Raw genomic sequence first — 26599 nt, 5'->3', positions numbered from 1 at the left:
ATGGGGATAGAGCTATTGTGAGCACCAGGCTTTCATGGTCTGGACTTATAGGTAAGATTGCTCAGGATCACAGGGGGAAGGATTTTGTCCAGGTCATAGAGTTCTGCCTCCAAAGCCTGTGATCTGACCTATTCTCCATGGGACCCCTGAGCTCTGCACTCAAGGGTCCATCTCGAAGCCCATCTTCTATATTAGAGGGCTCTAGCTGGGTGGGGCCTGCAGTGAGGGACTTTCAGTGGGGATGTAAATGGGAGACAGAAGCTCTCATTCCACCCTACTCTTCAAGAGGGTCCAAATTAACCAATTTCCCTTCCCATTTTTGGCCTCTTGTTGTACATCCTTCAGAAGAGGCCCTTCCTCTGGAAAAGGAAGGAAAACCGCCGTTGTGGAGTGCCCACTGAGCCAGGTGTGGAGGTGTGTTGTTTTATCTTGTGCAAAAGAGAAAGTCAAGCTTAAAGATTCCAACTCATATTGTCAGGGTTGTGCAGCTAGAAAGATAAGGGACCAAGACTGGACCACAGTCCTCTGACTCAGGAACCACATTTCCTCATGAGAACAACTGCTTCTTGCTTCACCTGTGAGTTGGACAAGAGCAGCAAAATGACCCCAGCTCACCTTTTGGGTAATTGATAAGTTATGTGATTCCATCTGTAAAGAAATCTATTGAGGCCACTCTTGGATAGGACAAGGAAGCCAGCTGAGGCACCTGAGGACATAGCCCTATTTGGAAATGTGGCAGAGCCCAGCTGACCTCACCAGGATTGCAGCGCACGGGAGACAGGGGACAGATGTCTTAGAGGTTTGCAAATTCTGGGGTAGTAAGCAAGAGCCAACCTGAAGATATATTTGGTTTGGCCCCCAGGTAACGGTAAAATTTTAACTAGTGGTTGATATTCAAAACTAAGGAAATTTTATATAAAAATCCTCATTTCCAACTTTTTAGATGACCTGGCAAGGCTGCACCCCCTTTCCATTTGGCAGTAAGCATCCAGGACAGTGGAGCTGCCACTGCTTCAGAGGGCACTCCTGTCTCCGGGTGGCTGCACCCCTCTTCCTTCCCTGCTGGAGTGAGCAAGCATCAGAGGTGGAGGTGACCAGCGTGCTGCATGTTGCCCAGGGAAAGCATGTTACCCATATGACACATGAGAGAGGCGTAGAGCAAGGTTGGGAGGAAGGAAGGCAGTCAGAGGAGCAGCAGAAGTCCTGATTGCTGGTGACCCCTGATCTTTGCAGAGCCTGGTGTGCCACATGGGCCGGGTTGTTGCCTTTCATTGCAATCCCTTAAGGCCTCTCAAGAGTCAGGTGATTTGTTCAGGGTTGTACAACTGGTCAGTGATGAAGTCAGGATTCACATGTGGCTCTTGTGACCTCCTACTCAGTGCCCCTTCTTTTGGTACTGGGGATTGAACTCGGGCACTCAACCACTGAGCCACATCCTCAGCCCTATTTGTATTTTATTTAGACAGGGTCTCACTGAGTTGCATAGCACCTTACTATTGCTGAGGCTGGCTTTGAACTCGTGATCTGCCTGCCTCAGCCTCCCAAGCCAGTGGAAGTATAGGCGTGCACCACTGTACCCGGCACTCAGTGCCCTTTCTGGTCCTTGTGGCTTGTGTCCTGTCTCCCTCAGCCCTTTAGCTTCTATCCGTGGACCCTGGGATTGCAGGGCTGAGTGTGCAGTGCTCCAAGAAGGGGACAGGGTGGAAGAAATTGCTTCTCAAACACACTCTTGTGAGTCTTGTGAAGTTCAGGACCTCCATGCTGCCTTTGAATCTGGGACCCTCCCAGGGCCAGAGCACCCCAAATTGGACGACTCTGTCACTCATTTATCCAGTCAACAAACATTTATGGTAAAACTCCGTAGTACTCACATAACCACATACAAATACGGAATACAAACATGACCAAAATGCGGTACTATTGGCTTGATGGAAAAGACAGGTACAGAAAAGTACAGAAAGCTTATCATAATCATTAGACAAGGTCACCATTGCACTGTGAGAAGTGTGGACAGAAAATGATGGGCACACAAAGAAGGGCCTCAGCCCAGCTGGAGATTCAGGAAGGTCTCCTGGAGGAGGTAAAACCAAGCTGGGTCTCAAAGGATGAATGTAAGTTAGTCAAAGGAATGAAGGACCTTTTGGGCAGAGGGGACCACCTGAGCAGAGATAAGAGATGAGAAACGGGCCCTTGAGTTGCAGTTCTGTGTCACTTAATTGAAACAGGGGAGGGAGGTGGTGGGTTAAAGCTTGGATGATGGGGCACCATTGGAGGTTTTAATCAGGACAGTGACAGTTCCCAGAGAACCTTCTTTTTTTTTTTAATATTTATTTATTTTTTTAGTTATCGGCAGACAAAACATCTTTGTTGGTATGTGGTGCTGAGGATCGAACCCAGGCCGCACGCATGCCAGACAAGCGCGCTACTGCTTGAGCCACATCCCCAGCCCCCCAGAGAACCTTCTTGTTGCAGCATAGGGAGGCCCTTGGGAGGCTGCTGTAGTGACCCATGTGAGCAGATGGTGACTGGCCCTGGGCTGGGCAGTGGACATAGTGAGAGGAATGGATCTGGAAAATACTAAGGAGGATAAATTAGCAGGACTTGATGATAGATTAGATGTGTGTGGGTAAGAGAGAAGAAGGAGGAGCACAGGGCAGTGGGGCCATCCAGAGACACCAGATTCCAAGCCCATAGGTGGTAGTGGCGATGCCCATTGAGGGTTTCCTTGTGTGAACAGATTTGGGGGTCATTAGCATCCACATTATTGAAGTGATTGGTATGCATGCGTGACTCAGGGGCTTTCCCAGAGCGAGAAGAGCAGGGTCAAGAGAAAATCCCAGAGAACAAGAACATTGGAGATTAGAGCCTTGAGAGGCTCTGGGGTAGATTAGTAACACATACTCCAAAGCCAGGCAGCCCAGGTTCAAATCCCAGCCCCACCACTTTTCTACTTGGTGATTCTCATCTGAAGAATGGAGATGACAAATCCTACCTGACAACCACCTTGGGAGGATTATGGCCCTTAATCTACATAAGGTGCTAGAATATGACAGCTTTTTGAGGGATGGAGGCCCAGAAGGAGTGGAGAGAGATTGGAAATAATCTTTGAGACTGTTGGCGCATACACACCTGGCATACCTGCAGGACAGGTGGATGATAGTCCACAGGCAATCCCTGGGCCCTTGGAGTGCTGACCCACTGAATGTGGAGCTGCTTGAGGTCTAATTCCCTCTTGGAGTAAGTGGGAGGTGAGGAATGAAGACAGCATGGGCTGCTATCTTCTTTGGAGTTTGCCTAAGGGATGGGGAGAGTTATAAACTTAAAGAATGGACTTAAAGAAAAAAACTGATTTCTGAAAGTTCAAGTCTCTAAGGAGATTGGGGCTGGGATTGATGTTGACTATGCCGAGGGCCCCAGTATCCTCAGAAAAAATAGAAGCAGTTGAGGAGGAAGGTGGACCCTAAGGCAGAGCCCTCAGCACATGGGGGTGTTGAAATGGCCTGCCCCTGAGCAGAAGGCAGAGGAGCTGACCATGGTCCCAGGTGGGCCCTGGACCCGCAGGTGGAGGTCAGGGCCCTAAATTGGAGGTGGCAGCTTGAGTAATTGTGTACAGGCTCTGCAGCCTGGGGATTCTGACAGAAGCTCTTGGACAATTCACTGGGGGTCATGGCAGTGGGAGGCAGGCTGTCAAGAGTGTGCCCACTCTAGAACACAAATCTTTTGACTATTTTAGCCCACAGGGGGGGGGGGGAACTTCTGCTACAGTTCTCCTGTAATCCCCCCCCCCCACACACACACACAATGGGAATGACCCTGATCGTGGACTGTGCTCTGGCGTGGTGACATCAGAGGTTGGTCTGCTGTTCCACACTCATGTAGCCTGGGGAAGAGGTGGCTGCTGGCTGCTTCCTGCCCCACACTGGGTGGTGTGCAGGAAGTACATCCAGGTCAACCTGCCATACCCTAGTTTATACTGACTGTAGTCCAGTCAGCATGCCTGTCTCAGGGGTGGTGCCCCTACTGTTACATATAGGCTCAAGGTTCTGGTGACTTGGCATGGTGCCCCTGGGACACATCCTCTCAGGGCTGTCCAGGGACTTGTCCTGGCTCATTCCCCTCTCTCTGGGGCCAGAGGAGCCTCTAGTTGCCTCCTCCACTGGAGGTGTTTTCTGGCCTCATCCTGCTGGGGCCTGTGGAGGACAGGATGTTAGGGCTAGGTCAGCATCTTGCTGCGATGCCAGGAGCCATGGAGGAGAGAAAGGTGGGGTGGAGCTCTGAGTCATGGCACTGCTACAACTCACTGGCAGGCCAGGGGTGGGGACTGCCCAGGGTGGGGATGGTACTGAGCTCTTTTCCCGTCTTAACTCAGAGAGCACCAAGCTTCCGGCTGAGTCACAGGGAAGGGGAGAGACTCTAGAAGGGGCTGGGGTCTGAGTTGTTCCCACATCACTTCCTGCTGAAAACCCACACCTCTGGGGTGCGGAGTGGAGCCCACAGGTGACCCTGAAGTGCCTAACGCAGCACTCCCTCTTTAGGAAGGTTGGTGCTGGGGCAGCTCCAGGCCAGTCTCCATCCTGCCTTCTGGGAGGATATTCTGCCTAGCTTGCACTGGTCTTGGAGAAGCCATGGTTTTGGCCAGCCCAGGGCAGAAGGTGGGCTTTCATCCTGCCTGGGAAAACCAGCCACAGCCTCGGACAGGCCCAGCTTTCTTTATAGTGGACAGCCTACTGGGTAGATGGATTTGGAGAATGTCTGAGCAGCACACGCAGCCCAGTAGACAAGGTGAGACGTGTTCGTTAGCACTGGAGCCACAACAGAGAACAACATAAAAGTTAAAACGGACCCAAGATTTACCAGTCCTTGCGGGGAGCAAGATGCAGAAACACCTGCCCAGTCACCTCTGCATAAAGAGCACCCAGGAGTGAGCACACAAGCATGGGCAGGCCCTGCGGTTCGGTGCACATAGACACAGACAGAGGCAGAGCCCCACACAGGCATCTGTAGTCACATCTACACTGGAGGTGACCCCTGGCACCTGCGAGCTTAGACATTAATACCACTCACACAGTCAGGCACAGACCCCAGCTCAGTACACAGCACATTCCTGCAACCCATACACATTTCCATTTCTGAGCTGTTTTGGCCATGAGACCCTTGAGTGACCAAATTCAGGCCTAGTTAGAATCATCGAGACTAAGTGCTTTAACCACATAGGTGAGGGAGGCCCCACTCCTCCAGTGGCCCTGCCCCTCTGGCCACTCTCGCCTGGTTGGATTTTCCTGCAGGGCTTTTGAATTTTGTTTTTGAGCCACTTGAGAGTTGATCGTGTGCCAGACACCATGCCAGCACAGAGTAACGTGTGCAAAGTTGTTTTGAGTAAAGCTCTCAGTAAATGTGGGTTATTATGTATATTATTATTTACCTACATAATCTCATTTCTTCTCATAACAACCCTATGAGGCAGAGTGCTATGATTGTCCCCATTTTACAGATAAGGAAAGTGAGGCTGTAAGAAGTTAAATGGCTTGTCCTGATGGCACACAGCTAGTTAGTGCTAGAGGCTGGGTGTGAATCCAGGTCTCTGACTCCAGTTTGTACTCTCAATCTCTGTCTTGTTGAGATTTCCAGTGGGGAAGACAGATCCACCAACCAGCCCTGGCCAAGCCCACAGTGTCAGGGGCCAAGGTCATCCATACACTATGGGTTTAATTCTGAGGCTCAGGCAGAGGGATGTGGGCAAGCTTGGAAAGCAATCCCCAATGGAAATGTTTGGAGCCAAGGGACCCTTACCTACCTCAAGGTACATTCCACTTTCTGTCCCTTTGCATTTTGAAAAGTGTATTCCCAAGATGACTGGAAGAGATGTGGGGGTTCAGGAGCAGCTGGATTGTTTGGAGGACAAGGGACCTACTGATGACCAGGCTTCCCCTCCAGCCTGGCTGTGCTCTATCTGCAAGACCCTGGGCAGCTTGCCACCCTCCTCCCAGGCCTGAAAGGGGTGAGCTGCCACCTGGGACTTCAGCTTATCTCCAACTCTTGGCATTTCTGTGTTTGGACATGTTCCAAGGGTGGCCTCCTGCTCAGAATTACAGGATCCGCCCAGGTGGAAATGCCCCTCCAGTGCAGGCAGATAAGCATTGGCAAATTGGAGGCCATCCTTGCTTTCAGAAAGTGTTGTGGAGGGATGTGAAAGATGTAGCTACTTGCCTTGATCTCACTGATTCTTCACGAGAATCTTGTGAGTTTCTTTTTTCATTATCCCTATGAATATGAATATGAATAGTATGAAGAAACTATAACTTTGTGAGTTGACGTCTACCCTGCCATACAGAAGGGCCCACTTGATGCTTCTCAGAATCACCCATGGTCTGGTAAAATGGCCATTTTCAGGCCCTATCCTAGATCAGCAGCATCAGAATTTCTAGGGGTAGGCCTGGGATTTTCCCATATTTTGTGGACCATGGATTCAGGAAGGAAGCCTCATGGGCCAGCCTCCTGCTCTGGCTTCCTTTGGCTTAAAGCTCTTTGAAGGTTGATGATCTCATTCATAAACTGGTGATGACAATTGTACCTGGCTGCCCCATACAGTTGTGGGGATGCAGAGTTAGCATCTGCAATGTGTTTGGCACAGCAGGGAAGGGTCTCCTAGGGTGGTGGTTCTTCCAGGGGCAAAGCACAAGATGAGATTGCTTGTTCCAACGTGCTCATTGGCTCGTGGCATAAAATACAAGCAATGTGATTGGATCCCAATATGTTGGGGAAATTTCTGATCTAGGAGAAGTTGGGGGGGTAGTGCTGGGGACTTTCCAGTGGGTAGAAATGGTGAGGAACTGGGACTCTAAGGCAGAAGTCCTAGAGTCTGATGTGATTCTGGACTTCGTGGTTGAAATATAGCCTCCTACTCATTTAAAGAGAGGTTCTCTTCAAGCTGAGCATGTTGGCACACGCCTGTAATCCCAGCGACTTGAGAAGCTGAGGCAGGGGAATCACAAATTTGAGGTCAGCCTCAACAACTTAGTGAGACCCTGTCTCAAAAAGTAAAAAGGCTGGGGATGTGCTGCCACACTACTATATCAGTCAGGGTCACTCCAGGTGAATTGGGTTGGCATTGAATAATCACACAGAAACAGAGAAAATACCTTTTTCTTGGGGTTCTTTGCCCCAGCTCCCACAAGGAAAGCAAGAGAGGCAGACAAAAGAGAGAGCGAGAGAGAGCACGCCTAAAGCCCTATTTCTTGAGGGGAAGGCACTCTACCCAAATGAGGCAAGGGATTGGGCTTCAGCAGGGTGTAGCCCAGTCTCATTGGGTGACATCCACTTCCAGAGCTTCATTCCCCTGCCTAGCAAAGGTGAGGTCCACCTGCTCTCACGCCGCGAGCTCGCTGTGAGCGGAAGCCAGTCCCACACTTAATGTCGCTCAAGGCTAAGGGTCTGAGCTCACTCTTATGTGGCAGTTCCTGACAGGGATGTAGCTTAGTGGTAGAGCACCCCTGGGTTCAATCCTCATACCAAAAAAGAGAGAGAGAGAGAGAGATCCTCTTCAGACTACAGCTGCCCTCTGTGGTTTCAGTAGAAAGTTTGGGCTCTAGTCTTTAGGCAGGACTGAAGAATTCCCCATGAATTCTAGCTCTGGTTCCAGAGTGTGATAAGACTTCCAGCTGCAGAGCCCACACACGTTCCCTATAAACTCCTCCGACTAGTCTTCTTGTGTCACCACTTCCTCTCACCAGGATTGGGCTTGGACCTGCTGTCATCCTGTCAAGATAGCATTCTGTCAAGATGCTATCCATGTCATGTCTGGGCACGTATACTGGGAAGACCCACCTGAGAGCTCCCTGAGCATTAACTTCCAGGGACCGAAAAACTGAGTTTTCCAGAAAAGGCTCATGTGCACTCTTCCTCTTAAGAAGTAACTTCATTTCCCTTTTCTCTTTGGCCACCAGGAGGAGGCTCTACATTAAATGTGCAATCCATTTCTAGTAGCTGTGTGGAGACCTCATGACCTGCTTATGTGACTCTTTTCTTTCTTTCTTTCTTGTTTAAGTCTTCAGATATTTCCCCCCACTGCCCTTGATTTTCATGTTTATATTTCACTACTTTCTTTTCTTTTGTGTTTCTTGCCTGTTGTGGAGCCAGTCTGAGGGTATGTAAAAGAAACTCACATACAAACACACATGAAGTCATTTTCATAACTGCTCTGTTGGCATGGCCTTTTTGCTCCCTCAGCTTCATGAGACTGTTTATTTGTGTGGTCATAATCCACTGGTCAGTTAGGACTTGCTTGAGGTTGCTGGGGGGAGGAGGCTGCATTTTATTGTTTTTCTGTTCTCATCAGCTGCTTAGAACAAAAGTATTTTTCAAATAATTACTCTCCAAACCTATTAGGTACTCCTAGCATAAATAGTACCCTGGCGAATCAGTGGGTGCGTTTACTTCGTTTTTCTTCTTTCTCTCTAATTTGTATCTTTCACAGTATACAAGTATAACTTATTGTAGAATCCAAAAGTGTTAAGTGAAAAGAAAAAAAAAATGACCTGCAATCCTACTAGAAATTCTGCTTTTTCAGCATTTTTTAACATCCTTCTGGATTTTTTTTAGTTGATTTTTTTTTTTTTAGTTTTTTAGTTTTATTTTATTTATTTATTTTGTGTGGTGCTGAGGATTGAACCCAGCGCCTCATACGTGCTAGGCAAGTACTCTACCATGAGCCACAACCACAGCCCCTAGATTTTTTGTTTGTTTGTTTGTATTTTTCCCACAAAATAAAAGAATCTGACCATATGTACTACTCTACAACCTTGATTTTCACTTTGTGGTAGGTAATTAGTATTATTACTTCATATTCTGCAATAATGAATGATACTTAAAATTTATATCAAGGGTACCTTACTTTTTTATTTTTTGGTACTGGGAATGGGAACCCAAGGGTATTCTACCACTGAGCTACATTCCCAGCTTTTTCTTTTTCTTTCTTTTTTTTTTGAGACAGGATCTGGGTACTTAGGCTGGCCTTGAACTTGAAATCCTTCTGCCTTAGCCTCCCAAGTCCCTGGGATTATAGGTGTGCACCACTGCATCCAGCCTGTTATATAATTTTTTGTTTGTTTGTTTCTTATATAATTTTTAAACCTGTCCCTCCTTCTCCCAACCCCTTGCCACCCAGTGCCTTCAATTAAACTGGCCCATTCAAGAGGTTGGTGTAAGAGGTTTGTCATGGAATGAAAGGTGGTCCCTAGGTAATGTCAATCTTCTCCCCAGGCTCCAAAGATCGGCCGATCCTCAAATTTGAAGGTGAAAACATCTCTAACTACACAGCTCTTCTGCTGAGCACAGATGGCAAGACTCTGTACGTTGGTGCCCGGGAGGCCCTCTTTGCACTCAACACCAGCCTCAGTTTCTGGCCAGGCGGGAAATATCAGGAGGTGAGAGATGTTGTCCAGGACTGGTTAGGCTGGGCAGAGAGAGAACGACAAGAAGCTTGACCTTCTGGGTTTGAGGATGATGCAGACGGGAGAAGAAATTGGCTCAGTGAATCCTCCACAACTCTTGTACACTTTCCTTCCCCTCTCATTCCCCAGCTGCTGTGGAGTGCAGATGCAGAGAGGAAGCAACAGTGCAGCTTCAAGGGCAAGGACCCAAAGGTAAGTCAGGACCTGGGGATGACTTGGGCTGAAGGAGGTTTGGAGGGTAATGGATCTGGGTCCAGGGCAGAGACTACAGAGGGGAGCAGACATATCCAGGTATGTCAGAAAGGGCATAGACTTCTGAGATGGCAGCACCTGGGTTTGAATCTCAGCCCTGTACTTATTATCTCTATGACCTTGGACAAGTAGATACACCTGGCCAAGCTATAATGCATACACCTGTAAAATGGTAGTAATGATACCTATCTCACTGGGCTTACTGTGAGGATCTAACGAGCTGGTAGCACCTGGCACATAATAAGTGCCATCAGCATCCAACATAGGTGGGGTGGGAGCTGTATCCTTCTGCACGTGGTCCCTGATGGCAGCTAGTCAGACAAATTCTGGTTTGGTTTTGGTCAAACCATTAGTAGGGTCTGGCCCAACCCAGGGTTTTCTGAAGGACTCCACGCTGTTCCCAGAGGCTCCTCATCCTGAACACAGCAGGTGCAGCCAAGGCAAAGGCAAAAGAGCACCAGACTTGGGGGGCAAGGTAAAGGTTCAAGCCTTGTGTGGTGGTGAAAGCCAGTAATCCTAGTGTCTCAGGAGGCTGAGGCAGAAGGATTGCAAGTTTGAGTCCAGCCTCAGCAATTTAGCAACATCTTGTCTCAAAAAATAAAAAGCCTGGGGATGTAGCTCAGTTGTAAAGCACCCCTAGGTTCAATCCTCAGTTATCCCTTCTCGAAAGAAAGAGTGAAGAATTGAGAAGGTGGTCAGGAAAATTAAGGGAATTGACCGTAAGATATGTGGGAAAGAAACAGGATTTTGGATTTCACTCAGAGAAACATTTGGGGAACAAATGGAGAGCTAAGCAGAGAAGTGACATGGTCTCCCCTGGTGTTGGGCGACTCTGAGCTCCGGGGTAAAGGAGCCTCCATGCACAGGACAGAGGTGGTGGGCCACAGTGAAGAGCAAGAGATGAGGGTGGCTCTTTCTAGGGCGATATTGATAAAAGGAGTAAAAATGATGGATTCCAGATGTATTTTGAAGCTGGAGCTACCAGGATTTCCTTTTGGAAAGTTGTGGGGTTTGAGAGTCCAAGGCTAGGCCTTCAGCCACTGAAAAGATTGCATTGCAGTTAATAAGGGTGGAGCAAGTTTTGGGAATGATGAGCGGGGTTGGAGATGTCTAGTAGATATCTCATGGAGTGACATGCACCTGGGTTCCGGACTGAGAGTGTCCTGCTCTGGGCTGTGACTTTCCCACAGGGTTGGTTGGGAGAGCTTTTGGTTTTCACTGAGCCTATAGAGGGGCAGACAGCAAATAGTTTGAGATTCCCCCGCATCAGGGTACCCTTCATTTACCAGACAGACAGAACCTTTGCTAGACAAAACTAGGTAAATCCCAATGTCCCTGTGGTGCACACACATGCTGTGATCTTCTGTCTGCCTGACTCCTGGAAGCTCCTGGATTCTCATTTGTACCAAAACTTGAGTGCCCACCTCCAGATCCTAACCCTAACCCCTGGCCTGGCCTTGGATCTGTGGAGGAGGGATCCTTGGTGCCCCTTGGAGGCTGGGCTGGACCTGACATTCTCCTCCTCCTCTTCCCCTCTAGCGTGACTGTCAAAATTACATCAAGATCCTCCTGCCACTCAATAGCAGCCACCTGTTCACCTGTGGCACAGCAGCCTTCAGCCCTCTGTGCACCTACATTGTGAGTACCCTCCTCAGCCCTGGGGTACCCCATGCCAGCCCCACAGGAGGAGCTGCCTCTCCTCCAGCTCCAGGGAGCTGTTTCTTAACACACACCCTTAGTAAAGAATAGGGCCGAGGCGGGGCGGGGCTTCTAAGTAGCAGTGGACTCTGAGAGCCCTGAGCCCCATCACCCTGGCACCTAGCCCAGCCCCGATAGCCAGAGTCTCCTGCAGGGGGAAGAGGGTGCATGCCATCACCCTTGGACAAAGATCCTGTTCATCCCTGACTGGCTGCCCTTTCGTTTTCTCCAGCTTCTCTCCCTTGCTTTTACTTGAACCTCTTGAGTCATCTTGTTATGCACCCCTCCTCCCCCCACCCCCACACCATTTCATTCCTGTCCTACTCACTAGCCGAGGCTGACATTTGAGGTCATGGATTGAAGCCCCAGCTTTAGAATCAGAAATACCTGGGTTTGCATCATGTTGCTATCTCTTCCTAGCTTAAATCACTTTCTAGGCCTTATCTCTCTGCTAAGTGGGACTGATAGTTTCCCCCTACATCATCTCACAGACAGGGCAGGTGCCAGAGTGAGAAGGATGGCCTCCCTGACACCTGAACCCTCTCTCCTGCTCACCTGTCTGCAGTCGCCCTGTCTCTCTGCCTTTTCTCCTTTTCCGCTGAGCATATTCTTCATTCCTGGGCATGCTCCAGAATCCACCTATCTGCCCCCTACAGAATGTGGAAAACTTCACTCTGGCACGGGATGAGATGGGAAATGTCCTCCAGGAAGATGGCAAGGGCCGTTGTCCCTTTGACCCCAATTTCAAGTCCACTGCCCTGGTGGTTGGTGAGTATTGGAGTCAGAATGGGCTCATGAAGCCTTCATGTGGAGGCAGGCAGATGCACAGGGCTGGAGAGTTGGCTATGGGCAGGGCAGGTCCCAGGCCTGAGCTATAGGTCTGTGCCGTGCTGATTCCCAGGGACACAGAGTGACCATGGGCTGCCCTTGGGTTTAGTTTTTCCAAGTTCCTGCTTCCCTCTCTGCCCACTGCAGGCAGATGGATGGTGCTGGGGTCACTCAGGGCCCTGAGCTGGGAGAAGGAGCCGTGCCCAGGGAGCCATTCCCATGGGAATGTTTTTTTGGCAGAGGGTGAGCTCTACACTGGAACAGTCAGCAGCTTCCAGGGTAACGACCCGGCCATTTCCCGGAGCCAAAGCCTCCGCCCCACCAAGACCGAGAGCTCCCTCAACTGGCTACAAGGTGAAGTTATCCTGCCACTCCTCCAGTCATCGGTTCTGAGGGGGCATTCTCCCCCAGCTGGGCCTGTCTCCAGAGTTCCTGGGCTGACTCTGTGCTGGCCCCCACAGACCCTGCATTCGTGGCTTCAGCCTACATTCCAGAGAGCCAGGACAGCTTTCAAGGTGATGATGATAAGATCTACTTCTTCTTCAGTGAGACTGGGCAGGAGTTTGAGTTCTTTGAGAACACCATCGTGTCCCGTGTTGCCCGCATCTGCAAGGTGAGTAGGTTGGGATGGCGCCTTGGCTGCAGGATAACCCACATCTGTGGTCCTTCTTGTCTTCCCGGGAGCAGCAGCTTAGCCAACTGTCTGTCTTTCCGTCTTTTGTTTTTGTTTTTTATGTGGAACTGAGATGGAACCCCGTGTCTCATGAATGCTAGGCTGGTGATCTACCACTGAGCTACATCCCCAACCCGTCTCTCCTTTATTTTTTTATTATTATTATTATTTTTTTTTTTTAAATATTTGTTTATTTTTAGTTATCGGCGGACACAACATCTTTGTTTGTATGTGGTGCTGAGGATCGAACCCGGGCCGCACGCATGACAGGCGAGCGCGCTACCACTTGAGCCACATCCCCAGCCCCTATTATTATTTTTTTAATATTTATTTTTTAGTTTTCGGCGGACGCAACATCTTTATTTGTACGTGGTGCTGGGGATCGAACCTGGGCCGCACGCATGCCAGGCGACCGCGCTACCACTTGAGCCACATCCCCAGCGCCCCCCCGTCTCTCCTTTAAATTAAAAGATTTCTTATTGGTTTTGCTTACTTGAAAAATGTGAAAATGTAGAAAAAGTACACAGGAAAATCACTTACAATATAAAAATTAAGGTCTTTAATCTTGCCAGGTACAGTGGCACAGGCCTATAATGTAATCACAGTGATTCAGGAGGCTCAGGCAGGAAGACTCAAGTTTGAGGCCAGCTTTGGTGACTTAATAAGACCGTGTGTCAAAGTTAAAAAAGGTGATGTAGCTCATTGGTAAAGAGACCCTGGTCTCAATTCCTAGTACCAAAGAGAAAAAAAAAATCTTGATTTTTAATTTAATCTTAATTTAAAGATTAAGAGCATAGCTGGGCACAGTGACACGTGTTGGTAATCCCAGCAACTTGGGAGGCTGAGACAGGAGGATTGCAAGTTCAAGGCCAGCCTCAGAAACTTAGCAAGACCCTGCCTCAAAATAAAATATTAAAAGGGCTTAAAATTGGAGCTGGGGTTGTGACTCAGCGGTAGAGCGCTCTCCTAGCACTTGCGAGGCCCTGGGTTGATCCCAGCACTACATAAAAATAAATAAAATAAAGGTATTGTGTCCAACTACAACTAAAAAATAAATATTTAAAAAATTAAAAACTAAAAGGGCTAGAAATATAGCATAGTGGTAGAGTACCCCTGGGTTTAATCCCTAGTATCAAAAAAAAAAAAAAGATTAAGAGCCAGACTCTGAAATCAGACTGGTGGGTTCAAACCCTGCTCTTCAGGCTCTTGTATAAATCCTCACATTCTGGGTTAACAGATTCCTCATCTGTTGAATGGGAATAAAAACAACACTAACCTCGGAGTGTGGATTAAATTCATTCACGGAAAGTTCTTAGGAGTGTGGGAGCCACTGACCAAACGGAAGCTGTTAGTATTTTAACCCCCAACCCCCACAAGAAGGGGCCACTGTTAACACTTCAGAATGTTCATTGCTGGGCTTTTAAAATTATATGTGAATTTACATTATTAACTTATTTACAAACATAAATTATGCACCCTTGCTTTGTTTTCCCTGTCTATCCAGAATTCTGTCATGGACACCTTTCCCTATTTGATTGATTGATTTGAGACTGAGTCTCATTGTGTTTCTCAGGTTGGCTGAGAACTCCTGGGCTCAGGTGATCCTCCTGTTTCAGCCTCCTGCTCAGGCTACATGCATGTAGCAAAATGGCTGGTAATGCTTGTATACTGGGCAAGCACTCTTCCACCAGCTACATCCCCAGCCCTTTCCCTGTTTATATGGGCTCCTGTTGGTCCTTGTCTTTTGTAGCCCACAGTAAGGAATGTACTCTCATGATGGCATATGCACACTGCCTCCATATTTTCTTTTTGTTTGTTTGTTTGCCCATTTTATTTTATTTGTTCCAATTTGTTATGCATGACAACACAATGCATTTCGACTCATTGTACACAAATGGAGCACAACATTTTGTTTCTCTGGTTGTACATGATGCAGAGTCACACCATTCGTACAATAATACATGCACATAGGGTAATAATTACCATCTCATTCCACCATCCTTCCCACCCACATACCCCTTACCCTTCCTTTCCTCTCCTCTGCCCAATCCAAAGTTCCTCCATTCTTCCCTTACCCCCAGCACCATTATGGATTAGTATCCACATATCAGAGAAAATATTTGGCCTTTAGTTTTTAGGATTGGCTTATTTTGCTTAGCAAGATATACTCCAACTCCATCCATTTACCTGCAAATACTATAATTTCATTCTTCTTTGAGGTTGAGTAATATTTTATTGTGTATATGTACCATAGTTTCTTTATCCATTCATCTATTGAGGGCATCTAGGTTGGTTCCATAGTTTAGCTATTTAGCTGCTATAAACATTGATGGGCTGTGACACTATAGTATGCTGATTTTAAGTCCTACTGAGGAGTGGGATAGCTGGGTCAAATGGTAATTCCATTTCAAGTTTTCTAAGGAATCTCCATACTGCTTTCCAGAGTGGTTGCATGCCTGGTTTCTGTTCTCGTGACTAAAAGGCTCAGGGGTCACTCTAGTTAAACTGGGCTAACTGGGCTGCACGAAATAACCACACAAGAGACACAAATACCTTTTTCTTTGGGGTCGCTGTGACGGCTCCTCTGACCTTAAGGGTCCACAGAAAGAGAGAGAGAGCGAGAGCATGCGCTGACCCCTTTTATTGAGGAGAAGCTATTCAAATGAGGCAAGGGGTCAGGTTTCAGGGGGCTGAGTCTATCTTCATGATGTCCACTGTCAGCAGGTTGACTGACACCTGGGTAGGCCACACCCAAGGGTACAGTAAGAGGAGGGGACACACACAAGGCATTTCCATGGAAGATTCTATCCTAAATAGGGCAAGGGGTTATATTACAAAGGAACAGGTGAGCATAGCTTCACCCATGGGGCTGTAGCAAGACACACCCATTTCTGTGACTGAGCACCTCAGCACCCAGCTGGGGAGTGTAACTCAGTCACCCGTAAGGTTGGCCTCCCACAGTTGCACCAATTTGCAGTCCCACCAGCAGTGTATGAGTGTACCTTTTCCCCCCACATCCTCAACTCCAAGTTTTCTCAATTGTAGATGGAACTTTGTCCCAGCTTTCATTTGTTCTTCATTCCACTAGGAAGGGGCAGTGAGGAGGCACCCTGTCTCCTGACTGCCCTGCTCCTGCCTCAGCTAGCCTGTGCCTCCTTCTCTTCCAGGGCGATGAGGGTGGTGAGCGGGTGCTGCAGCAGCGCTGGACATCCTTCCTTAAAGCACAGCTGCTATGCTCCCGGCCTGATGACGGCTTCCCATTCAATGTGCTGCAGGACGTCTTCACGCTGAGCCCCAGCCCCCAGGACTGGCGTGACACTCTTTTCTATGGGGTCTTTACTTCCCAGTGGTAGGGCTCCCAGGAACTAGCGGGGGATAGGAAGGTGAAGGGTGGCTGGGACTGGGACCCAGGAGCCAATCTTTGGGCCCTATGGGCCTCATCCTGAGCCCCTGAAGTTCCTGGGTTAATCTGGCTGTTTGCTTTGCAGGAACAGGGGGGCCACAGAAGGCTCTGCCCTCTGTGTCTTCACCATGGACGATGTGCAGAAGGCCTTCAATGGCCTCTACAAGGAGGTGAATCGAGAAACCCAGCAGTGGTACACTGTGACCCACCCAGTGCCCACGCCCCGGCCTGGAGCGGTGGGTACTGGCTTTGCACTCGGGGCCGGTATTGGGAAGATGTGGATCCCCATGTCATTCTGGGACCAAGGCTGTCCAGCCTCAAACAAATCATATAGTTTCTCGGAATCTGATTTCTCATCTTTAAAACTGAGGGTTTCTCTATGTAGGTCACTCTCAATCAGTACGTGAGGCAGCAGTGGTGATAACAACTCCAAATGAACTGTTCTGAGATGAGCTCCACACCACCTCGCAGGCCCCACTGAGCCTAAGCTGCAGTCACCCACAGCAGTAAGGGCTCACTGATACACCATTATGGCTTTCTTCTCCTACCTTCACCTGCCTGTGGTAACGGGCTTGGGTCATGGCTTAGCAGTAGAGTGTTTGACAGTATGTGTGGGGCACTGGTTCAATTCTCATGCACCACATGTAAAATAAATTAAAAAACAAAACACTGGGGACACAGCCCAGGCCTGCTTGACTCACTAAATAAGATATAAATATGTGTGTTGATATGCCTTTGGTCCTGTCCTATCTCAGGCTGGGCAAGTATGTCCCCATTACTACTTACTATTGTAATCATCCCTTCACTTGGTCCTCTCTCCTACTCAATTGCAAGCTCTTTATTTAATAAGTGACCAGATGAACAGGCTTTAAGGCAATAGACCTTTGTATTTTCATTCTAGCCTAATGGGCTCCCCCAAAAGCAGACCTTGAAACAAGGCTATGAGTGCCATTAGCTTATTTGGGAGGTGACTCCAGGAAGTAGCCTGAGGGAACAGGCAGGTGAAGGTGGGAGAAGAAAGCCATAATGGTGTATCAGTGAGCCCTTACTGCTGTGGGTGACTGCAGCTTAGGCTCAGTGGGGCCTGCGAGGTGGTGTGGAGCCCATCTCAGCTCAGAACAGTCCATTTGGAGTTGTTATCACCAACTGCTGCCTCAATTACTGGTTGAGAGTGACTTACATAGAGAAACCCTCAGGAAGAGAGAATCGGGCAGCTCTGGAAGGTGCAGGAACTGACTGTAGCCATTGCTGCCAGGATACTGCCCAGCCAGGGCTTCCTGAGCACTCTAGTGGGAAAGATGATAGAAGTATAGGGAGAGTAGGCATGGTTCTTGAGGCCAGTGTGTGAATGGAGTAAGGAGGCCCCAGCAAGGAAACTCAAGTCAGCCCTTGGTGAGTCCACACCTTGGGCTTTCCCTTGGGCCTTCTGACTGGCACTCTGCAGAAGGCCAGGCAATGTGCCATGGCTTCTGGGGCAGGGGCAGAAGGCACTCCTGTCCACTGGGCCCCCATCCTGCCTGCTGCCCTGCAGTGTTGCTGGCTCATGCTGCCACCTTCTCCTTCAGTGTATCACCAATAGTGCCCGGGAACGGAGAATCAGCTCGTCCTTGCAGCTTCCAGACCGTGTGCTCAACTTCCTCAAGGACCACTTTCTGATGGACGGGCAGGTCCGCAGTCGCCTGATGCTGCTGCAGCCACAAGCCCGCTACCAGCGTGTGGCTGTGCACCGGGTCCCCGGCCTGCACCGCACCTACGATGTCCTCTTCTTAGGCACTGGTGAGTGCCTGCAGCCCACAGGCTCAGGGTAAGGGGTGTGGCTGGCGGGTCATGGGTGGCGGACTGTACCCAGGGCCTGAGTGCTGTCCATTCTCCAGGTGATGGATGGCTGCACAAGGCAGTAGATGTGGGCTCAAGGGTGCACATCATCGAGGAGCTCCAGATCTTCTCGTCAGGACAGCCTGTGCAGAACCTGCTCCTGGATAGCCACAGAGTGAGTGGGCATGGGAGGAGTCTAGGCAGCGTGCTTGGGAGTGGCCCTCCATAATTACCAGGTAGTCCCCACCCAGTTTTTCCTCCCCTACACCAGCGAATGAAAAGTTATGAAATCCAGGCTCATGGCACAGGTGATCAGAAAGTGGAGGGTGCCACTTTCTGATAAAGGCCTCTTGGGTGGAGCGCTAGTGGGCATGTGAACCAAGTGTAGTCATGGGTGGCGGCCCTGGCTGTCCATGCCTACCTCTGATCCCCAGTGTCTGGCTGTGCAGGGGCTTCTGTATGCTGCCTCCCACTCGGGTGTAGTCCAGGTGCCCGTGGCCAACTGTAGCCTATACCGGAGCTGTGGGGACTGCCTCCTTGCCCGAGACCCCTACTGCGCTTGGAGTGGCTCCAACTGCAGACATATCAGCCTCTACAATCCTGAGCTGGACTTCAGGTAAGAGCTCCTTGGGGCCTCCCACTCTCCCACCCCTGCCTGTGTATCCAGCCTTAGAGCTCTTCCTCAGGTCTCTCTAGGATCATCACCTGGTCTCATTTGCACTGTCTTAATTCTGCTTAATTATCCTGAGCTCCCTGCTTCCTCTCAGCTGTTTTGTAGTTCAGATAGTGTGTTTACCTTACCTGCCTGAAAAGGAGTGACACAATTTGGTAGAGTGTGCAATGTCACAGCTATGAAAAACCTTGCAGGAGAATATGGATTGGCATGTGAATACATTTTAGGAACAGTAAGGGCTACAAAACAGTCTATTAAACCAGTAAAGAGTGGTTCAGAATAACATTTGGATTATAAAATGTTCCTGTAGAAAACAGGGATAAACACAAACAAAATAAAAACTACCCCTAATCCTACCACCTAAAGAGAATCTGAGTAGGATTCTGATTTACTATTCTTCCAGATGTTTTTACATATGTAGTAAATAAACAATATAAATGTTAAATAACCATGGAATCTGTCCTATTTGTAGTGTTCTTTTTGTTTGGGCCCAGGAAAAAGAATATACAAGTTTATTACACACTTAAGGCATGGGAGTATCAGATTCCCCATTTATAGCATTCTCTCTTCTCAAGCATATATCTGGTGACAGTTTTTTTTTTAAATATTTTTTTAGTTTTAGGTGGACACAATATTTTTATTTTTATGTGGTGCTGAGGATCGAACTCAGTGCCTTATGTGTGCTAAGCAAGCACTCTACCACTTGAGCCACAACCCCAACCCTGGTGACAGTTTTTATTTCAAAAAACCAAATAGGCTGGGTGCAGTGGTGCACACCTGTAATCCCAGCAACTTGGGAGGCTAAGGTGGGAGGATCACAAGTCCAAAGCAGCCTCAGCAACTTAGTGAGACTGCCTCAAAATAAAAAAGAAAAAGGGCTGGGGATGTGGCTCAGTGGTTAAGTGCCCCTGGGTTCAATCCCTAGTACCAAAAAAATAGGAGTTTATGAACGTACACCTGGAAGGACATGCTGTCATGATCAATGGATGGCAGATTACATGAGATTTTTGTTTTATTTTTATCTTTTTGTTTGGTTGAGCTTTCCATTTTGAGTGCAGAATTATTTTTCTTTTTATTATTCTTTATGAAGTAAATCAATGCATGTGGATTAGTCTGAGACATATTTACATATAGGTCCAGCTGTCCTTTCAGACTGTTTTTGAGAGCACATTCTGCTTTTATAACTAAGGGAAACAGTATGTCACTTTTATCTGCAATGATGTGTAAATAGAAGGTGCTCATTCAAGCCATGTAGGGTTGGGGAATGAGCTCAGGGAAGTCTCTTACCCTCTGCTTTGGGCTTGGTGTTCCCTGAGAACCAGGTCCCCTGGCCAGGCTCAGGTATGCATTGAGGGGTGAGGGAACACAGGCTCATGGGGCTATCCCAGACTTTTTCTGGTCCTCAGGCCATGGATCCAGGACATCGAGGGGGCCAATGCCAAGGAGCTCTGCAACACTTCCTCAGCTAGGCCCCGGTCTTTTGTACCACCAGGTAAGGTACACCCTCAGAGGCTGGAGGAGGGGGGTGGGACCAAGGCTGCTTAGAAGACCTGTCTGAACATTGATAGGTGTAAATGCCTTTCCTCATATCCTCATCTTTTCAACTGGCAAGTGAGACCCTAGAAAATGAGACTCAGTCTCAGGAGTTCCCAGAGTTGCCCATCCTGGCACCAGGAGTATAGCTGGGAAGGAGGGTGTGAAGCTGGAGCGACTGTGGACACCAGCCCCCAAGTACCTGATGCCTCTTCTGTCCACAGCCAAGAAGCCCTGTAAACAAGTTCAATTCCAGCCCAACACAGTGAACACCTTGGCCTGCCCACTCCTCTCCAACCTGGCCACACGGCTCTGGCTGCACAATGGAGCCACTGTCAATGCCTCTGCCTCCTGCCGTGTGTTGCCCACGGGGGACTTGCTCTTGGTGGGCAGCCAGCAGGAGCTCGGAGTGTTCCAGTGCTGGTCATTGGAGGAAGGCTTCCAGCAGTTAGTGGCCAGCTACTGCCCAGAGGTGGTGGAGAATGGGGTGGTGGAACGAACAGACCGGGGCGGCAGTGTGCCTGTCGTTATCAACACGTCACGAGTGAGCGCACCAGCTGGTGGCAAGTCCACCTGGGGTGCAGACAAGTCCTACTGGAATGAGTTCCTGGTGATGTGCGCACTGTTCGGGCTCGCTGTGGTACTTCTGATTTTATTCTTCCTCTATCGGCACCGGGATGGCATGAAAGTTTTCCTGAAACAGGGGGAGCGTGCCAGTGTGCACCCCAAGACTCGACCTGTGGTGCTGCCACCTGAGAACCGACCACTCAATGGCGTAGGTCCTCCTAGCACTCCACTGGACCACCGAGGGTACCAGGCCTTGTCAGATAGCTCCCCAGGGCCTCGGGTCTTCACTGAGTCAGAGAAGAGACCACTCAGCATCCAGGACAGCTTCGTGGAGGTGTCCCCTGTGTGCCCTCGGCCCCGGGTCCGCCTGGGCTCTGAGATCCGGGACTCTGTGGTATGACGGCTGACTTCTAGATGAGGCTGCCCTGGCTTCAGAGGCTGTGAATGCTCAGAAGGGGGTCACTAGGCCTCCATTTCTCATGGAACCCAACCAGGGTTCCTTGCCCTTGGGAGCCTTGGAGTTAGCTGGCCTGCTGCTCTTCAACCAAGTCTTACAGCCCGGCAAGCTGTAAGAGGGCTGCCCTCCAGGGCCCAGTGGGGCCTGCCTAGCTGGGCAGAACAGTGCTCCTAAGTAAACTGAGCCTTTGGTTTAAAAAGACAACTGAAAATGTGAATCCAGATGGGAAAGAGAGAGAACATGGACATGCCATGCCACAGACACATGGTTCCTACCTTCACGGTCTCCCAGACTCTTGGGACTTTTATTCAAAGTGGTTGTGTGAGACAGAGTTGGAAATCCCTGCCCAGTTGGTATCCTCTACCTTCTGCCTTATCCTACTGCCACAGGCTTCCCTTCTCCCTGCAGAGGTAGGGGCCAGCTTGGGCTCTGAGGGTCCTTGAATTGCCTGATTGAGGATACAGCTGTGCCGCCATTACCCCACCACTCAGGGACCAGAGGGCCAGGCTGGCTCTGCAGCCCTCCTTAGGCCCTGGGCTCAGACCCAGCTCCTGGGCCTTCTTGCCCATGTCAGGCTGTAGCCACGTGAGAGAAGGAGCATGAGCCTGGGAAAGATTGTGACAATGTACACATTTCCATTGGAATTCAAGGAAGGAAGAGACCGTTGCCTGCCTTCATCCCAGTCAGAGAGACAACTCTTGTGTCCCTTTCACCATCTCAGCCCCATTTTTGAACTTAAGCACAGGGTGGAATTGACTGTATCCCAGCTTCTTCCCATCCCAGTTGACCTTCACACCCTGCCTGACTCCACACTAAGGGATACCCATACTGACACTGCCCAGCACAGGGCCTTGAATTTACATGGGTTTTATAATTTTTTTTTTTAATAAGATGCACTTTACTTTTTTTTGTAATAAAATTTGAAAAATAATTGTTTAATCATGGCTCTCTTAAAGGACTTTTGCTTTTTGAAGTTGGTCTGTTTCTGGGGGTTCTGAGCTTTTTTTTCCCCAAGGGTTAGTGAACCACAGCCAGCCTGGAGTGGAATATGGCACTTACCTAAGGGATTTTAGTTTGCAGGAGTCACTCTGTCCATCAGTTCAGTGTATCAAGGGATGGGCCTACTTTCCTTAAATGCCTTACAATTTTGGCAGGGTTGGGGGGTACCAGAGATTGAACTCAGGGGTGCTAGGTATTGAACCCAGGGACTGAAACCAGGGATTGGCCACTGAGCCACATCCCTAACCCTATTTTGTATTTTATTTAGAGACAGGGTCTCACTGAGTTGCTTAGGGCCTTGCTAAATTGCTGAGGCTGGCTTTGAACTCACAATCCTCCTCTCTCAGCCTCCTGAGTTGCTGGGATTATAGGAGTGCACCATCATGCCCAGCCTTTTACAATTTTTAATTTCACAAATGATAATTTGGTAAAACTAACTTTTCTTTTAGTATACAGTTCTTCAAATTTTAACACATTCCAAAATTCATGTAACTACCACCACAGCCAAAATTCTGGAGAGTTCCACCCCTCACTGCTATCTCCTTATACTCATACCTTCATTCAGGGGTGGGAGGGATTTGATTTCTCATTGATCCAACCTTTCTTTTTCTATATCTCTTTCTTTCTTACTGTACTGGGGATTGAACCCAGGGGTGCTTTACCACTCCCAGCCCTTTTAATTTTTTATTTTGAGGCAGGGTCTCAGTAAGTTGCTCAGAGCCTTGCTAAATTGCTGAGGCTGTGATCCTCTTGTCTCAGCCTCCCAAGACTCTGGGATTAGAGGCATGTGCCACATGCCTTGCTGGCCCCATTTTTAGATGTGACTTATTACTAGTATGATCAAAAGTTTCTAAAAGTTCGGTCCTTCCTTATACCAGTGTTTCTAGTGCCACACTTAGGATCAAAACTTCTAAACCTTTATTATTGATTAGTAGAAACAGAGTGATGACAATGGCAGGGAAAAGCAGGTGGGGTCCTCTCCTGCCCGGGACCAGACTGCGCGGTGCCGGCTCCAGGCTGGGCCTGCTTGGCCAGCCCTGACAACGCAGGCGTAACCTTGGCCACAGCTCAGCAGTGGAAAGGTCTTGGACAGGGTGCTGGGACACATGCTGGGGCTGCTGTCACAGGACAATCTTAAAGGAACTGCACAGAAAAGAGTGAGTTGGGTTTTCTTTTTTTCCCCAGTGCTAAGGTTGGAACCCAGAGCCTCATGCATGCTAGGAATATGCTCTGCCACTGAGCTACACCCCCAGCCCAAGTGGGGTTTTCTGATGGAAGAGGAGGGTAGGGACTGAATCCAAACCTAGCCGCCCCTCCCCCTAAGACCTTCTTTGGAATGGTTTGTGTCCCTTGTGAGTCTGTCCCTTCTCCTTTGGAAGAAGAGTGACCTGAGACCTGGTCCCCAGAATGAAGAGCAACCACTACACCAAATACCTGGCAAAGTCAGGTGAACGGGAGATGACATGCTGGAACTCAGAGAGATTGATGGTCCCATCCCTATCAATGTCTGACTCTTCCAGGATCTGGGAAAGGGAGAGCTTTAAGCCAGAGCCCCAACTCTTGCCTCCTGCTCCCAAGCCCAGCTAGATCAGGCCTGATCTGGCCACTCACATTATCAATGAGCTGCTTCATCTCTGAAGCACTGAGTCGAGTGTCCTCGCCCTCTCCCGTAAGACAGTTCACAAGCTGACTCAGGTCTTCTCTGTCCAGAGTTCCATCATCATCAAAGTCTAGAGAGCAGACATAGGAGGGCATGGTCAGGAGGAGCACCACAAAATGCACAAATGCCACCCACTTCCCAAACAGCCCCACCATGAAGCCCATGTTGGAATAGGTGGTGTTCTACCAGTTCTTTCTGGTCCTTACCGAAAATACGAAAGGCATAGTGGGACTTGATGTCTGGGGTTGCTGTGTCACTAAATACACTCAGGAGGTCCAGGAAGTCCTCAAAGCTTAGGCTATCCCTGGTGGGGGATGTAGAGAAGACCCTGCAGATTCGTTCCTTGAAGGGATTGGCCTAAGCAAGAGAGCCTTTGGTGAATGCTTTGGGAAGTAGCCCCAGGTCACATGCTCATTAGACCCTATCAGAAACTTGATGGAGTGGGTCACAGTACCAGCACCATGGAGCTCAGATTTATGGGGAAGAAGCTCTGGGGCCAGGATATAAGGCCCTGGTAGGGGAGCGCAGGGGGCACTAAATGAGCCAGCTGGAGAAGGGGCAGGAATGGCTTCCTGGCAGTCTGTTTAACTTAAAGTGAGACCAGAGTGGGAAGAGGAAGGGAAAAAGATGAACTGGTTATTTTGGAATATAAGTATTTAACTGAACAACTATTATGTTACAGGAATTGGGTTAGTCCCTTTGTATAAAAAATTTCACAGCAGCCCTACTGAGTTACAACCAACCTGTGCAATAGGGTTTCTCAAACTTTAATAAGATTTTGTCCTCTTAAAGGACAAAACTTGTCTGAACTTCCAAGAATATGTCCTGGAAGCACCATTCTAATCCAGGCATAGTGGTACCCGCCTATAATCCCAGTGATTTGGGAGGCTGAGGTGGGAGGGCCAGTCTCAGCAACTTTGTGAGACCCTTTATAAAAAACAGAAAAAGACTTGAGATGTAGCTCAGTGGCAAAGTGCCTCTGGGTTCAATTTCCAGTACCAATAAATAAATAAATAGCAACATTCTAGATAATTTTGCTGGGTGATTTTTCTTAAATATTTTTTTAGTTGAACACTTACTTTTATGTGGTGCTGAGAATTGAACCAAGTGCCCTGCACATGCTAGACGTGCACTCTATCCCTGAGCCACAACCCCAGCCCTTGCTGGATGAATTTGATAAATCCTTGCCCTCAGAAAGTTAGAGCTAAGCAGGAAAAAAAACTGGAATACAGACCAGTGACACCATTATCTCTATTTGAGTGGCAGGAAGAATTAGGGGGTCTAGCAGAGTAAAGGTGGGTAGAGGGGTGGGGAGCCTTACCTTGAGCTCTGGAATGCTGAGAATCAGCTCAAAGGATACCCGTGCCTGCAGTGATTCGTCCACACTTCGTTGCTCCTGGGGAAGGAGCTCACAAAACCGCCTGTGGGCTCTGACAAAGAGAGGGGAACTGGTCTCTCTCAAGCAATTGATCTCCCTGTGTGTACTTGCATTCCCATTCCTTGCCTTGCACCTGACCCGTTATAAATCAGGTGAGGAGCTAAGCCACAAACAGGACTTCTGCGTCACTGGGCAATGGTCAGTCAAAAGGAGATAAGTCACAAGACAGTACAGGCTGGGAGTCCATTCTTGCAATAGGTATTTACTGAGAGCCTATTGTGTGTTCTCTGGCACTGTGCTGGGCACTGATTCTAGATCACTGATGGATGGAGAGACTGGAGAAAGAGCCAAAAGGTCCTTAAGAACAGAAAGAAAAGATCAAAACCACAATCTCATTCTCTTTCACTCCAGGGACTCCTCCAGACCTCCTTGAACTATCTTTCTTCTCAGCCCCACCTCCTTCCCAATGGAATGATCTTTGCCAAGGGAAGCCCAGGAATCTTCTCATTCAAGGGTTCTAACCCACAACAAATCCACTTCCTCCCAAGGTAGTCTTAGGCAAGTTACCAAACCCCTCTGTACCTGTTTCCTTGCCCTATACCTCCCTAAGTTAGATGATACAGGCAATCACTTAGCACAGTTCCTGGCCTAGGTAAATGCTCAAGAAGTGTTAACAGTTACTATATTATTCAAGTAAAGTTGGAAGGAAACGCCAGGCTCTCCAAGGCTTCTCTGGTTTTGTTAGTGGGCAAAGTCAGCCGTGAGAGCTACAGCAACCCTTGCAGGACAGGGGCAGGATGTTCGCTAGTGCAGAAGCCAGTGGAGCGCAGGGTCAAACAGCTCCCAACTTTTCCCGAATCCTGAGAGGTGGTTCTGCGGTGCAACGATGGGGCCCCAGGCGCGACACGAGAGGGTGTACCAGGAAAGGGGTGCAGCCTTGGGCTTGGACTCCTCGCTTCCAGTAACATCTCCGCTGCTTAACTCCGGCAAGCCCTGCCCCACCCTCCAACAGGGGATCAGTTTGCCCATCTATAAGACAGTGACCCCCAAAGCCGCCTCTAGAGGATCCCAAGTCGGAAGTGGGGTTCAGGGCAGCACTCACAGGAGAATCTCCTGCTTAGTCAGGAACGTCAAGTCCTGGAAGGCAAACCAGAAGGGAGGTCAGCCGACCGTCCGGAGGCCGCAGCCGCTGGGCCGCCCACCCCGGGACACCG

The 26599-nt window shown here is 49.0% G+C and overlaps 2 protein-coding genes across 4 annotated transcripts in view; one reads left to right on the top strand and one right to left on the bottom strand.

Moving 5' to 3' along the window:
- Sema4b (semaphorin 4B) overlaps positions 1-22287 on the top strand; it is a 39413-nt gene extending 17126 nt beyond the window's left edge. For 2 of the 3 annotated variants that reach the window (XM_048790254.1, XM_048790255.1), the window contains exons 3-15: positions 9259-9422; positions 9579-9641; positions 11241-11339; positions 12056-12167; positions 12468-12581; positions 12689-12840; positions 16068-16249; positions 16389-16539; positions 17869-18079; positions 18178-18293; positions 18568-18734; positions 20180-20283; positions 20549-22287. In XM_048790254.1, the coding sequence (XP_048646211.1) occupies positions 9259-9422; positions 9579-9641; positions 11241-11339; positions 12056-12167; positions 12468-12581; positions 12689-12840; positions 16068-16249; positions 16389-16539; positions 17869-18079; positions 18178-18293; positions 18568-18734; positions 20180-20283; positions 20549-21291 (2378 nt within the window). In that variant the 3' untranslated portion in view covers positions 21292-22287. The remainder of the gene's footprint in view (positions 1-9258; positions 9423-9578; positions 9642-11240; positions 11340-12055; positions 12168-12467; positions 12582-12688; positions 12841-16067; positions 16250-16388; positions 16540-17868; positions 18080-18177; positions 18294-18567; positions 18735-20179; positions 20284-20548) is intronic. The other variant, XM_015493063.2, reaches the window with a different exon arrangement.
- A 955-nt stretch (positions 22288-23242) lies between these two features.
- Cib1 (calcium and integrin binding 1) lies at positions 23243-26546 on the bottom strand (the record flags this gene model as incomplete). Its single annotated transcript, XM_015492975.1, has 6 exons — positions 23243-23490; positions 23782-23870; positions 23959-24077; positions 24214-24364; positions 25329-25437; positions 26488-26546. Coding segments are annotated over 6 exons (549 nt in total), but the record flags the coding sequence as incomplete, so codon positions are not given.
- Positions 26547-26599: the final 53 nt, after the last annotated feature.

Source organism: Marmota marmota, unplaced genomic scaffold (genome assembly GCF_001458135.2).
Source record: "Marmota marmota marmota unplaced genomic scaffold, marMar, whole genome shotgun sequence".
Classification (NCBI taxonomy): domain Eukaryota; kingdom Metazoa; phylum Chordata; class Mammalia; order Rodentia; family Sciuridae; genus Marmota; species Marmota marmota.
Note: the sequence above shows the minus strand (reverse complement) of the source record. Positions and strands in the feature narration are given on the sequence as shown.